This window comes from Macadamia integrifolia, unplaced genomic scaffold, assembly GCF_013358625.1.
Source record: "Macadamia integrifolia cultivar HAES 741 unplaced genomic scaffold, SCU_Mint_v3 scaffold2552, whole genome shotgun sequence".
Classification (NCBI taxonomy): domain Eukaryota; kingdom Viridiplantae; phylum Streptophyta; class Magnoliopsida; order Proteales; family Proteaceae; genus Macadamia; species Macadamia integrifolia.
In genome coordinates this window covers 8,839-23,734 of record NW_024868791.1, presented here as the reverse complement: position 1 = coordinate 23,734, position 14,896 = coordinate 8,839, and the positions used below count along the sequence as shown (strand labels likewise).

Sequence of the window (14,896 nt, the reverse complement as noted above, 5' to 3'; positions counted from 1 at the left end):
TCATTCGAGACATATATAAATTTGTCGCTAAATTTTGATTATTTGAGACAAAGACTATACCGTCGCAATATTTGAGACGGATTATTTCCGTTGCTATTGTGCTGTCCCTATATATCTAACAATTGGGACAGAAAACTTACCATCTCAATTTTTGAGACAGATCTTTCTGTCCCGTCAGCGATTGAATTTTATATCTATTAAGACAGAAAGTTTTTCTATCTCTAAATGGACAATTAAAGACAAAAATAATTTTGTCCCTAATTATGAAGCAATTGAGACAGATTTTAACCGTCCCATATTTAGGGACGGATTATTTTCTGTCTCAAGTATTACGAATTGGGACAGTTTATACTCCATCGCTATTGGTCACGTATTTTGCTATGAATTGAGTTTTATATCTATTATGACGGATAGTTTTCCGTCTCTAAATCGAAGGAGAAAGACGTCCCTACCTATGTAGCAATTGAGACAGATTTTAACCGTCCCATATTTAGGGACGGATTATATTCTGTCGCTACTGCTCACATATTTCAACTTCCCGCGAAATACTTAGCCAACCGCGCTTTTCCATATTTCGACCAGACTCTGGAATTATAAGAAGGGGAAAATCAACGCCGCTGCTTGCATACTACTTTTCCAAAATCAAAGCCGATGCTCGCATACCTGCTCGTCATGTTTCAACCGAGGTTTTCCAAAATCGAAGACCTAACAGGGTCATTATATTTCACGCCTTCACTCACTGGTTTCCCACGAAGTGAGCATCCGTTGTAAATCTCCAAGAAATTTGATCATCTTCCTTCCCAAAACTGAAACCCAAAGTCAGGTACGCTATTTTCCTCTCCCACTTCTCTTTATTATGATTTTTCTTGTATTTTGATCTATTCCTTACCATTAAATCTCATATTTCAACCGAGTTTTTCAAAATCGAAGATTGCAACCTTTCTGCCTTCACTCCCTGGTTTCCCACGAAGTGAGAGCAACCGTTGTAAATCTCCAAGAAACTCGATCATCTTCCTTTCCAAAAGCTGAAACCCGAACTCAGGTACGCTATTTCCCTCTCTCACTTCTCTTTATTATGATTTTTCTTGTATTTAGATCTTTTCCTTATCATTAAATCCAGTCATATTTCAACCGAGCTTTTTCAAAATCGAAGATCTAACAGTGCAACCTTTCCTCCTTCACTCCCTGGTTTCCCATGAAGTGAGAGCAACCGTTGTCAAGAACAGAAGAAACTCGATCATCTTTCTTCCCAAAAGCTGAAACCCTAAGTCAGGTACGCTATTTTCCTCTCTCACTTCTCTTTATTACGATTTTTCTTGTATTTTGATCTATTTCTTACTATTAAATCAGCATAAGAGAGGAATCCACGGAAATGGTGGAGTTCCTGTCTCTTACCATGATCAATGTAGTGTTTCTTATTATGTTTGGATGAGTATTCTTGCTTCTTTTTTTTTTTTAAATCTTTCTTTACACCTATGAGCAGCGTGGTTTATGAGAGGAATCCACGGAAGTGGCCGTTTAATGCTTTCCCAAATTTCAGAATGAATTCAATACCCATATCCAGAACTAATTCATATAATACAACGGTGAGTAACATATTAGAGCTTGAATTAGAAATTAAATTGATCCATTATTTGTGCTGCAGTTCCAGAGATTGAATGGTTAAAAAATTTATGATTATGATGGCTGATCATGGAACAATTTGCATCATATAATAGCATAAAAAACTTAGAATTTACAGATCAATGACTGGGATAGGATTAGGAGTGTATGAATTAGGAATTAAGTAGAGGAGTACTATTTTCCCTGACTGCAGCATATGCCCATGTGTTGCAGTCTATTTTATTTTCCCCTGTTTTTAGGGATATTTAGGCCAGATTTGATGATGATTGAATTTTCAGTTTTTTAATCATAGATGATAATTGAGGCTTCCACCCCTTACTCTGTATAAAAGATTCCCACTATCTCATATCATGTGCTTTTTTCCCCCTATTTGAAATAGGTGCAAATGAGAATCCATGTGGCTAACTCTATTTAGTTGGATAGGTTGAGTTGGAGGAGGTGTTGCTTGTTAGCCATGTGTAAATATGGGTAAATAGATTCTCTATTGAACAACTGAATTTTCTTTCAATGGTGAAGGAAGAATCCCATGCTCATGGTCATCAGTATCATTAAATGATCAAGGGAAATTAACTAGCTTTGTTAGAGGTATAGCATGTCCAAGGAATGTTGTTATTATGTCTAAGAGCACAAGACAATTTCTTCCTCGATGAAGTTCCCTTTGAATAAAAGTCATTTATATATAGGAAGACTCTTAAGATACTCCCCAAGAAAAAGCATTAATCATTGATTCTGTAGTACAAGCAAGATCAAACCTCACAGCTTTGCAAATTCAGTTTTTTTCTCTTTGGACAACTGGTGGTGTCTTTTGTCTTTCTTTTAAAAGAGGGCTTGGACATGCATCCTGGGTGTGTATTTCAGGGGCTGGAGAGCATATGAGTTCAGTTTAGTTTGGGTTAAACCATAGTTGGAAGAAATGGATCGAATTGATATTCCTTTGATTGAACTCCGTTCTTGTCTGATACAAATCAATGGATCTATATGGACAAAAGGTTAGAAGGTAAAATTCATGGTTTAAATGAAAATCAGGAGATCAAAGCTTAAAGAGACCCATAAAAAGTAATAATCGAGGTCTTAAAGAAACCCATAAAAAGTAACAATCGAGGTATATGATATAAGACTCAAAATTGTTCTTTATCAGAGATATGAAGAGATCTTTACCTTTAGTAAGAAGTAATAATCGAGGCCTGGGTAATCAATTTCTTCCTTGTGCTTGCTTTTCCTTCTGTTTCTTCTAGATCACTTGCCGTCCCCAGCAGCAGATAAGATTATGTATCTGCAGTAGGTGATTCTGGGAATGAGTAGAGATGGTCTGAGGGTCGCAATTGAGTCTTGTAATTAGTGCAATGAGGTTGGAGGGGAAGATCCCTTCATGAGTAGTCCTACAGCTTCTGATTGCTTCGACATTGACAATTCTACATTTCCAGATGTGAGGTTAGTCCATAGAGTGGACGAGTTAGACAACAGGTTAGGTGAAAATAACTCTATTTTTGGTAGAGTCGTGCGCAATGTAGACCATTTTGCAGCCAAGAAAGAGATCTATCTGGTTTACAAATGTCAAGTACTGGATGTACAAAGGCCATGGCAGTTTTGGATTCTCATGCTCAAGAGTGGCAACATATGGATATACTTGCGGCAGCGCGCCCGAAGAATGGGAAGAAATCAAAAAAATTGCCACCTGAGTCATGTTTCCTCTGCTTTGGCAAAGGTTGCATGAACATGCCATTGATATACCACAACTACACAAGCTTACATCAAGGAAAGAAGAGGACTACTCCCATTCTAGGGGGGAGTTTCTATGTGGCATTTGACTTGGATTCCTATGTAAGAAAGGCCCAATTTCAAATACCTCTGATTACTCTGTAACTTGGGAGAAGCAGCCTGGGGAGGGTAGTTGGAAGTTCCATAATATTCTGAGGTCAAATCATAAGTATCCATGGCTTATGCTCTACTTAAGATCAGCTACAACAAAAGGATTTTCTGGTGGGTATCACTACCAAACCAGGGGAATGCCAAAAATTATTCCAAAGTCACCCAATTTCAAATTGAATTTTCTGGCCATAAAGAAAGGGAGAGGTCCAAATAGCCAATTCTATCTCATGAACATTGTAATTTGTTGGAAGAATGATGGCAGCCCTTGTGTGTGACGATAATCAATCTTATTACCGAAGCATGATGTAACCTTGATAACCTTAGAATCTGTCCACCTTATCATGCACTTCCTAATGGCACCAGAATCCATCGTACAGACTAGGAGAACCTCCCTTATGAGGCATACCATGTGTATTGCTCGCTAGGGAATGCATAACATTTAGAGGAGCCATTTAACTATTGTGATGCATGTAGCAATCCTCAGCCTCAGGAGATTCTTGACATACTACCACACCCAGTCTAGGGAGATTAAAAGAAAGGTCATTGATGAATTGGTGATGCCAGGACTTGGGAGTTGGATGTAGGGAGGTTGTGACAGTCACTGTATTTCGATTCTTGGACCCAGGTACTCAGCCAGTAAAGAGAACTTGGCCATCTATCACCTTTTGGTCACAGGAATTTATTTCATCTTAATTTGAGAGTATACCTGCTGCCTATATTTTGAGGAGTGTTTTTGCTGAAGAAAATTTCACTCTTCTTAAAATTGAACTCCTGACTAGCAAGGTCTTGAAATCAAATTTAGAATTTCCTGAAATGCCAAAATGTTGGAGAGTCTAAGAAACAATAATTGGGATATTTCAGGTGTAGATCTTGACACTTTAACACCCTTAAACAACTTTAAGCCCCTAAGCAATAAAAGAAGACAGACTAGACAACACCTACATTGCAATAACAAATAAATAGGGGCTAAGGGGCATCTTGGTCTTATGCACCAAAGAAATTATAACTAGAACCCTTAAGCTTAATAGGGTATGAGACTCAGGAGATCAGAACACTAATGTAGTCACAACAATGCTGAGAGAAACCAAAAAACTGAAATAGGGCCCTAATGTAACCCCATTCAAATCTATCATATACTTTTTACATGTCTAACTTAATAACTACCCACCCTTGTTTACTTTTGCTATGTTTCATACAGTGAATTACCTCACTGTATGAAATTAAAATATTATTCAAATTTGACTGCCCTTAAAAAAATAGCCTGATAAGGAGATATAAATCTGGTGGGAAAGGTTGAAACTTTCTCGCCAAGTGTTTCAAGATAATTTCTTTTTTAGGAAACGAAAGTGATTAGAGTGTGGTTAGTACCAATAGGCAATGAAAGAGCTACAACAAACTAACTCATGAACAAAACCAACCACGTCCCTATGACCAAAATCCCATGTTTTATGAAAAAAAAACGCCAAGACTATATCATGAGCTGGTGCCTTAAAAGCACCAATACTAAAAACAACTTCTTTAATCTCATCCTCAATAGGGCAGAGAAATCAAATGCTAATTTTCTCTATCACATTAACTTCTAATTACTTCATACATGCTATGTAAATAACTATACTTGAGGAAGCATAAGCATACTCCATACACTTAAAGTAAAGCTTTTAGAAATGATTGAATGATAAAACACAAAAGGTGATTATGATCATACTCTGTGAGAACCCCATAAAAACAAATCAATCTAAACTAATGAATTTTTCCCATCCATAAAGAAAAACAAAAATTGAGCCTCAGACTAACCAATCAAGAATTTTTAAATTACATGGCCAAAATCATAAACTATGTAGCATTGAGGGAAAAAGAAAGAAGCACAAACTTAAGCGCCCGAAATCTGAACCATTTATGTGTCTTCGGTAATTTGTACATATATATATATATATGATTGAGTACATAAAATTAAATAAGATTATTTAATAATGCTTTGACGAGATCTATGCTGTGCTTTTTATGCATTATAGGTCGATAATGCATTTCAAGATATCATGCCAAACACAGCCTTATTTTTAAAAAGACCATGAAACGATTCCACATGCTTTCAAAGTATAGCTTTATAGTTCATTTTATAACCGTGCATGATTTAGAGTTGAGATCATCAAGGGAATGAGGTTGCTAGGACCAAGATCTTGAGGTTGAGTAAGGATGTGTTTGGTATGATTTCTTAGGATGCATTATTAACCTAGAACGCAAACCAGCCCCTGCCTAGTGTAGATAGAATTATTGCTATTTGGAGCTTTCTGAAGGAATCAACATCTATGAGTTAGTAATTCAAAAAATAGAAAGAAATAAAAATTTCATCTCCCATTGTTGTGATATGGCCACTTCAAAGTTGTATGAAGTACCTTCGCCGCTCAATCACAAGCTTAGGGTTTAACACCTTCATTGTTGACAAGATGTCATGATTCCAATCAATTTGGTATTACTTTATTCTAATTTTCATAATATATTTATCCGAGTTGATTATATTGGAATTGATCTTCTTTTACTTGACAAGGGTATTGATGCATATCAATTTTATACAGATATGAGGCAGAATATGGAGGATATTAAACTGCAGAAACAAGCTACGGTATTTTCGCTCATCCTGGCCTATTCTTATTGCCCCTTACTTATGTTGATCTATGTATTATGTATTTTTGAGTCATGTATGGAATCCAAAAACCAACTTCGAATTATCGTGGCCTATCATAGAGTGGTAGATTGTGTTATACAGTTCTCATTACTTATTGTTGTGGTTAAAAGGGGGTAATAAGACCTAGTGATTCTTTATATTGATTTTTTATTTTTTTATTTGTGCCCTCTATTTAAAGAAATAAGTTGTATATCCTTATAAAATTGAAGGTCATACAGTTTTCGTTTAATCAAGTGCCTTCAGTTTATACAAGTAAGCAGTACAACCTTGTAAAATAGAACGCACTTTCAACATTTAATTTATAAAGCTTCACCACACAATCTTCTTACTTTATTTCTATTGATAAGTCACGTGTGAATCAGGGAAGTCGGGTCCACATTACCAATCATCACTCCCACCCCCATAAAATTACCTACGTTGGCCTTAACATATTTTGACTATGGGTTGATAGTACATAAATACAGATTGTGTTGAGGCCAATTTCTCTTTTTCCTTATTATTATTATTATTTTTTTATTTACAATGGTAGATATTTCTTACTTCGACCAAGCCTAGTTAATTTATATTTATTGCTTCATGGTTAAGCGTTTTTTTCCTTTACATTTATAGGTACTATTGTAAAGGTTGGTAGCATTTGGACGCGTAACATATTAAAGTTATGTCTAGAAGTTGGATTGCAAGGTCGAAGGAACCATGTTTTAGGGCATCCCCATTATATTGGGAGGAAGTAAAAAAATTCCTTGATCATGCATTCAGTCATGTTGACCTAGGGGGAATGATCTTATGCCCATGTGTGAAGTGCATAAATCAATTGTTAAAGACTCGGGAAGAAGTGTTTGAAGATCTCATATTGAATGGATTTCTAAGGAGTTACACAATTTGGAGTTTCCATAGAGAAGCTTCAACTTCAAATACAGATCCGGATGTACATAATGTGGTATGTGATGAAGGTGATAGGTTTGATAGCACACAAAACATGTTAAATGAGTTATGGGGGAGAGATGCACTTGAAGCAACTGAGAATCGTGCCACAGGTGAGCCTGTAATGGGGCAAAATATTGAGGCAGAGAAGTTCAAGAGATTAATGGAAGATGCAAAGCAAGAATTATATCCCAGATGCAATAAGTTTACTAAGTTGTCCTTCCTTATTCAGCTATATCATATAAAGTGCCTCTGCAATTTGAGTGACAAAGCCTTCTCAATGTTGCTAGACTTATTAAGAGAGACACTGCCAGAGCAAAATACATTGCCAAATTCCTTGTACGAAGCAAAGGAGATTATTAAAGAACTAGGACTCAATTATGTAAAGATTGATGCATGCAGCAATGACTATACGTTGTATTGGAAGGAATCAGCCACTGCCACCTCTTGCAAAATATGTGGCACATCAAGGTATGAGAAAAGAGAAAATAAAGGCAAGAAAATCCCTGTTAAGATATTACGTCATTTTCCTCTGATCCCAAGGCTGCAAAGGTTATACATGTCTACAAAAATATCTTCTAGTATGCGATGGCATCATGAACAACGTGTTGATGACCAACGGTTACGACACCCAACTGATTCTAAAGAATGGAAGGACTTCGATATGCGGTATCCATATTTTAGTAAGGATCCTCGTAATGTGAGGCTTGGTCTAGCAAGTGATGGATTCAATCCGTTTAAGACGATGACTTTAACGCACAGCATGTGGCCTATTATGGTGGTGCCATACAACTTACCCCCATGGATGTGCATGAAGCAACCCTTCGTCATTCTTACATTGCTTATACCTGACCCAAAACAACCCGGGAACAATATGGATATATATTTGCAGCCTTTAATAGAAGAATTAAAAGAGTTGTGGCATAATGGTGTTGAGACATATGACGTATATAAGAAGGAGACATTTAAGTTACATGCATGCTTGTTATGGACCATTAATGATTTTCCAGCATATGCAAACCTATCGGGTTGGAGCACTAAAGGTGCATTGGCTTGTCCTTGTTGCAACAAGGATACCTCATCTCGTTGGCTGAAATATGGGGGAAAACATTGTTATTTGGGCCATCGTCGATTCCTTCCCAGTGATCACAGATTTCGGCGTGATAGGAGAACTTTTGATGGCCATGAAGAACATAAAGGTCAGCCAGAGCCACTTTCTGGGTATGAAGTGTTAGAACAACTTGAGGGTGTTCAATTTCCCCCATTTGGAAGGGATGATGATGGAAAGAAAGGAAGGAAGAGGAAACGAAGTTTGAAACAGCCCGATCTCCCACTAAACTGGAAGAAAAAGAGTATATTTTTTGATTTGCCTTACTGGAAAGATCTTATAGTCCATCATAATTTAGACGTTATGCATATTGAGAAGAATGTCTGTGACAGTATTATCGGCACATTGTTGGATCTTAAAGATAAAACCAAAGATACTATGAATGCATGCCTTGATTTGAAAGATATGCATATACGACCAGATTTGCATCCACAGATTATTGAAGGAAAGAATAAAGTGTTTATTCCCTCTGCTTGCTACAGTTTGTCTACTAAGGACAAGGATGTGTTTTGTACACTTATAAATAGTGTCAAGGTTCCAGACAGTTATGCTAGTAATATTGCACGGTGTGTGCAAGTCAAAGAACGGAAAATATCAGGAATGAAGAGCCATGATTGTCATATTCTGATCCAACAAATTCTACCAGTGGCCTTGCGCAATATTTTACCTAAGAATGTTAGATCAATCTTGATGGAATTATGTCAATATTTTCGGGATATATGTGATAAAGTTGGTAAAGAGGATGACTTCAAGAAACTTGAAGAAAGCATTGTTGTAACACTTTGCAATCTAGAAAGGATATTCCCACCTGGATTCTTCAATATAATGGTGTATTTGATTATACATTTAGCATTCGGGGTAAGGATGGCTGGTCCAGTCCAATATCGTTGGATGTACCCCATTGAAAGGTCAGTCCTTACAGTTTATAGGTATATGTAATTATTGTTCATTTCCTATTCAGTAATTAAAACTCATTGATATTAGATGTCACTCTCATCTAAATTGTTTTATGACAGTTGTTCATAATGTTACTATGTGTAGGTTCCTTAAGCAACTCAAAAACTACATGCGCAATCGTAGCCATCCAGAAGGTTCAATAGCAGAAGGTTACCTTGCAAATGAGTGCCTAATTTTTCTATCTAGATACTTCGAAGGTGTAGAAACAATATTTAATCGCCCGGCTAGTAATACAGGATCAATAGAAGTAGAAGATTCACTCTGTTTAATTCCAAGCTATGGTAAGCCTCTAGGGAAGTGTGAGATGATTCGATTAGACATGATGGAAAGGATCCAAGCACATCGATATATTCTAATGAATTATGACGGCATAAAAAGATACCGTGCGTGAGTATCCCATCATAATTTTTTTTTTAGAGTATATATGTTTATGGTAAATCATTAGTGTGTAACATTTTAACTATATGATTTGTAGACAACATTACGAGAAAATCATGAGGGATTTAGGTCGTAGAGCGGAACCATGCAAGGTTAAGGATTCACATGCTCGGAAGTTTCCCAAATGGTTTAATGAGCATGTAAGTGTAACACTTCCAATTAATTTTGGAGCTTCATATATAGATATTTATTGAAAATTCTCTAATTTAATTTTGTTTAATTTTCTTTTAGATTATGAAATTATGCCGAAGTGGGGTTGAGGTGCTTGAACATATTAGATTGCTAGCCAGTGGTCCTAAGTTTGAGGCAAGAAGTTATACGGGTTACTTAATTAATGAGATAATGTTTCACACCAAAGCACGTGAAAGTAATAGAAAAACTCAGAATAGTGGGGTACTTGTAAAGGCATGGACACAAAGCTTTTCAAGTTGTAGAGATAGAAAACCTATTGAAGGAATAGTCACTTATTATGGTGTTTTGAAGCAAGTGATCGAGTTTGAATACTCCGGTAATCTTGGTATGTTTTTTTTTTAAGTGTGATTGGGCTAATAGTGAAAAAAGATTAATGAAAGATGAGCACGGATTCACCCTAGTGAATTTCAATCATTTAATGGATACTGGTCAAAATGAGCTTGATGATCCCTTTATATTTGCTTCACAAGCAGAGCAAGTGTTTTATGTGCCAGATCCCCTCAAGCCAGATTGGCATGTTGTCATAAAGACAAAGGTTAGAGATACTTATGACATTGAAGGGGAGGCTTCGAAAGAACTTGGTCAGAGACACTCACAAAACCAAATAGATATTATCCAACATACGGGAGGCTTGGAATTTGATGGTGATGTCACTATTAGTTGGAGAAGGCTTGATATGGAGGGATTGATAGTTGACACCCCCATCGAACTCATAAATATAATGGGAAATTCAGATGACAATATACTTAATTAAATTATCATAACGGGTATGGAAATTTAGAAACATTTAATGATAATATATTAGATTTCAAATAATTATATGCTTCAGTATGTTATTCTGTTCATTTATATATTATTGATGACTTTACATTTAACTTTCTTTATCACAGGTGTCAGCAAAGAAAAACATGCATGCTGGACGTAACAGTGTACCTCGTAGGGAGGAGTTGCATACCCAACCTGTGGTTGTTGAACAACAATCTAATGTCTGACGGTCTAGTCCTTACCATGTACCCCGTAGAGAGAATTTGCAGAGTCGGCCTGTGGCTATTGAACATTCACCTCATGTCCACCTGTCTGATCCTTATCATGTATCCCATAGAGAGGATTTGCAAAGCCAATCTGTGCCTGTTCCGCAACAGTCATCTTCTTTTCGACAGTCTGAACCTATCCTAGATGGACCCTCTGATCCACAGCTGACGGAAGACAGCCATGACTATGATGATTTTATGGAAGGAACAGATTCAGGTTAGTTTATGTGTTAGTTAATGATTGTAGTCTAATAAATCCATATCTAACTTTAAGGCATTAGTTCTATTATTTTTTCACCTAAATTTAAATATTAATTACTGGTCACTTTGGCATGTATATTCTGCACCAAGTACGATAAAGAGGCGAGGATATGCAAGGGGCCTTAAAATTGCTCATATGCCGAAAGGCCAGAAAGTGAAAGTATTGCGAAATGAGTTCGGGATACCATGTGGTAAAGAGACATCCCAATTGATGACCTGGATTGGGACACTTGCACGGACTCCTGCATTGATTCCATGCAACTATGCAGATTGGAGGAAAATTCCAAAGGAACACAAAGAGGAAGCATTCAAGCAAATTATGGTAATATGACATCCAAATTAAATATCTCAATATGTTTAAAATGTATATCTAAGTATTGGTTTGTTTATTTTTTTATTTTTTTTATTTTTTTATAGGATAAATTTGACCTCGCTGCTGGAGACAAGAAATGAACATTACAAAAACTGGATGACCGATGGAGGAATTTTAAGTTTGACATGACGAAAAATGTATATGATCGGTATACCACCCACCTAGAACGAGTATAAAATCATGATAAACGTGTTCCGGTGGATCAATGGCTAGATCTACTCCATATATGGGATACTAGATATGTTTTATGAATGCCTTGTGTATGTATATCAGTTGAGACAAGTACAAAAGTTAAATGCCGATGGTAACATTTGTTTGTTTTCTATACATATTAGGCCATGTGTACCCGTAATAAGACTAATAGGGAAGAGCTCCGTACGAGCCACACAGCAGGGAAACAAAGTTTTGCACAAGTACGGGAAAATAAGGTAATTTGGGGAATATGGTACTGCGTCCGTTTGTTTTGTTCATATTAGGCTTGTTTTATGAATGCCTTGTGTATGTATTTTTTTACCTCTCAAAGACTCAAGCTCTAATATGTAGTTGTATATTTTTTGCTTAGCGTAAGGAGCACCCAGATGGGGTGCCTCCCACTCGATTGCAGCTTTATAAGGTGACGCATACTAGGAAGGATGGATCTCCTATAAACGACATAGTTGAGCAGAACATGGTATGGTTATTGAACCCTTTTTTTTTTTTTTTTTGCACTTAGGCTATTAATGGAACATATGAAGCGTTCCTATATTCCGTGGGTAATGAGAAACAACGAAAGCATTCAAATAGCTCCTTGCTCATATTCTTAGGGATATACATTGTACTGAATGTCATTCTCTTACACTCAACTGGTGTAGTATGGTTAATTGATGGCGGCACTTGGCCAAAGCACTATCAAAATTCTCTTGTATTAAATGTCTTTTATCTCTTTTTCCCTCATTGTTTGCATGATTTATTTTTACACAACTAATGTTCCATCATTTGGATAGAGTTAGAATTTTTATTTGGTAAACTCATTCTGCAAATACAGTAAATAAACAGGGCCTATATATACGTAGAGGCAGCGAACAAATCAGATCAAGATTGGTCTATCACAGGCAGTATTAAGGCTTTGAAACCCAAGAACTGAACATGGGGCTTAAACTCACATGGAACTTTGGTACTAATGTGGTGATTATACCCTCTAAATGTCAGCTTAATGTGATGGCCTGAAGCTGAAATATAAATGGGATGTGACATTAGAAAGTAAGATTAGAAATTAGTAAATCTTGTGTTGTATACCAAACCAGTAGCAAAGGGAGGTTTTAGATGCGTATGCAATCCTCCAAATATCAGCCACAGACGGTGACCTGATGTGCCGATATGAAGGGACCAATATGGCAACAAAACCCTTAGAGAAAACAGAACAGAATGACCTGATGAGGTCTCCTTCAACCAGAAAATATAGCAGCAACTTAATAGATACTCCTTTGTCGAATCAATGGACATATGCACTAGTTTACAAAACCTTGGTGCTTAAACCCCAGTTGTGTAACCTTGCTATCACTAGGCCATTGTGTGATTCTTACCCTTTTATGTATTTTTGGAAAACAGTTGCCCACCTAGCATAAATTGGTGTCTATACTTGGGTTAATGCAATTATGTTTCATTTCATTGGTTCCATATTAATTGTGTATTTCTAAGTTTGGTTGGTAAGTTCCTAATAAATTAACTTCGAAATGAGACTGTGGTACCCATAATATCTCGTTCATTTATTTTTTAATTTTCATGCAGGAAAAAATGGATGCAGAACTAGAAAAGAAATCAGCAGAAGAACAGATGGACAATGATGTGCATGAGGATATCTTCACTAAAGTAATGGGCCCTGCAGGTCATGGATGGGTGCATTTAATGGGAAGAGGAGTAAGCCCAAAGGATTGGCGCCATTTATCACAAGACATTGCTGAAATTCGTCGGGAGAATGTCGAGTTACGGAGTGAGGTGAAATATCTGAGAGAGCATAACACAAAGCATGAAGAGCTAATATCTACAATGCAATCTCAGCTTAATATGCTAATGCAAATTGTGATAGGGAAGCAACAAGACGGTGCTCAGAACATAGAGGTATCGTTTTATACACTAGCTCTTTAATTATCTTATATTAGTAGTTTTAAAATTTTATTCCTATATTTGATTCAAATCTGAGATGCAGATTACTGTTTATCACTTATTCTTAATTCTGGTCAATATTCAGTCATTGGGCTTCTGGTTTTCAAATGAGTTTCTGAACCTAATCTTTAGGCTTCTAGAAACCCATCTTAATTATAACAACAAAAGAAATATGAACTCATAGCTATCAATTTCTGGATTAAAGTATATGTTATCTCAAATCCTCAAACTATCTTGTAAGTTTAAGCTCGAAAGTATTACACCAATCTTCCTCCATTTCCCTATTAAAAAGACATAATCATATCTGTTTAATCAAATCCTATTTAAGAGTTAAGACAGAGAAGGCAAAATGCAATAGAAGACTTACAGTGTCTGCAACTCAGAGAGGAACTGTATGTTTCTTGAAAACTAACCTTTCAGTCCACTGCTTAATATTGTTCTGATATAGAAATTGAAGAAGGGGAAGAGAAGTATCAAGAATTTTCACAAAGTTGAAATGTAATACCCCGCTTCTTAAACCCGGTCTGATTTCGCGGTTGAACCGGTTTAACCATGCAGGAATCGAGCCAGAGGAAATTAGAGCAGGTTCCGTATGGGCTATGATGGCACGGGTGACCTTAAACACCGGCTGGCCCGACAAGTCCGAGCCAGTGCCAGAAGAGACGGGAGTGCCCAAACCATGTACGTGCACCTACCATAAGGCTATGTACGGATAAAACAGGTATTATATCCGTATTTTAAGGTATATACGTATGCTACATCATATGCTTGGGGTGGGGTTCGCGCCGAGGTCCGAACCCGATTAAAATCCCAAGTTTTGGCTCTCAGGTGGGTAGGACAGGTGGGTGCACCCACCTGAGTGACCCATCCAAGTGCACTATTCACTTAATTAGGAATAGTATATAAGGCTTTATGATTTTCTTTTCTTTCCATTTATTACCCTCGTACGTTGGTGAGAAAAGTAAAGAGGAGAGAGAAAAGAAAGGGAAGAAGAAAGGAAGAGAAGGAAGAGGAAGAAAAGGGGGATTTCAGCGGCACCGAAGCTCGATTTTCCCATTCCGGTGCCGGGAGAGTGATCTTCAACTCTAGATCTACAGTTAGAGGTAAGCAAAGTTGGGTTTGTGAACATTCACCATACCCAAGCTTTAAACCCTTTATTCGAGTATGGTTTCTTGAGATCTTGTAAATCCTCTTCGAAATGATGAATCTAAGGTTTAATAGATGATTTATGTGTTGATCTTGAAGGATTTGAAGAGATATTGACAAGGTAGAAGAAGCATTGCGAGTTTGAAGTGATT

At 36.9% G+C, this 14,896-nt stretch overlaps 2 protein-coding genes, 1 long non-coding RNA gene and 1 pseudogene across 3 annotated transcripts; all 4 read left to right on the top strand.

The window, feature by feature from the left end:
- Positions 1-793: 793 nt before the first annotated feature.
- Positions 794-1,577, top strand: LOC122066738. Its single transcript, XR_006136441.1, has 4 exons — positions 794-823; positions 972-1,042; positions 1,202-1,273; positions 1,484-1,577. It is a non-coding gene; the product is annotated as an uncharacterized LOC122066738 (long non-coding RNA).
- A 959-nt stretch (positions 1,578-2,536) lies between these two features.
- On the top strand, positions 2,537-4,185 carry LOC122066740 (annotated as a pseudogene).
- Positions 4,186-6,950: 2,765 nt separating this feature from the next.
- LOC122066739 lies at positions 6,951-10,783 on the top strand. Its single transcript, XM_042630578.1, has 6 exons — positions 6,951-9,112; positions 9,246-9,548; positions 9,637-9,739; positions 9,831-9,992; positions 10,135-10,326; positions 10,682-10,783. Exons 1-6 carry the CDS (start codon positions 6,951-6,953, stop codon positions 10,781-10,783), a joined length of 3,024 nt encoding a protein of 1,007 aa, XP_042486512.1.
- A 1,011-nt stretch (positions 10,784-11,794) lies between these two features.
- Positions 11,795-13,553, top strand: LOC122066737 (the record flags this gene model as incomplete). Its single annotated transcript, XM_042630577.1, has 3 exons — positions 11,795-11,884; positions 12,019-12,126; positions 13,224-13,553. Coding segments are annotated over exons 1-3 (528 nt in total), but the record flags the coding sequence as incomplete, so codon positions are not given.
- Between the last annotated feature and the right edge of the window lie 1,343 nt (positions 13,554-14,896).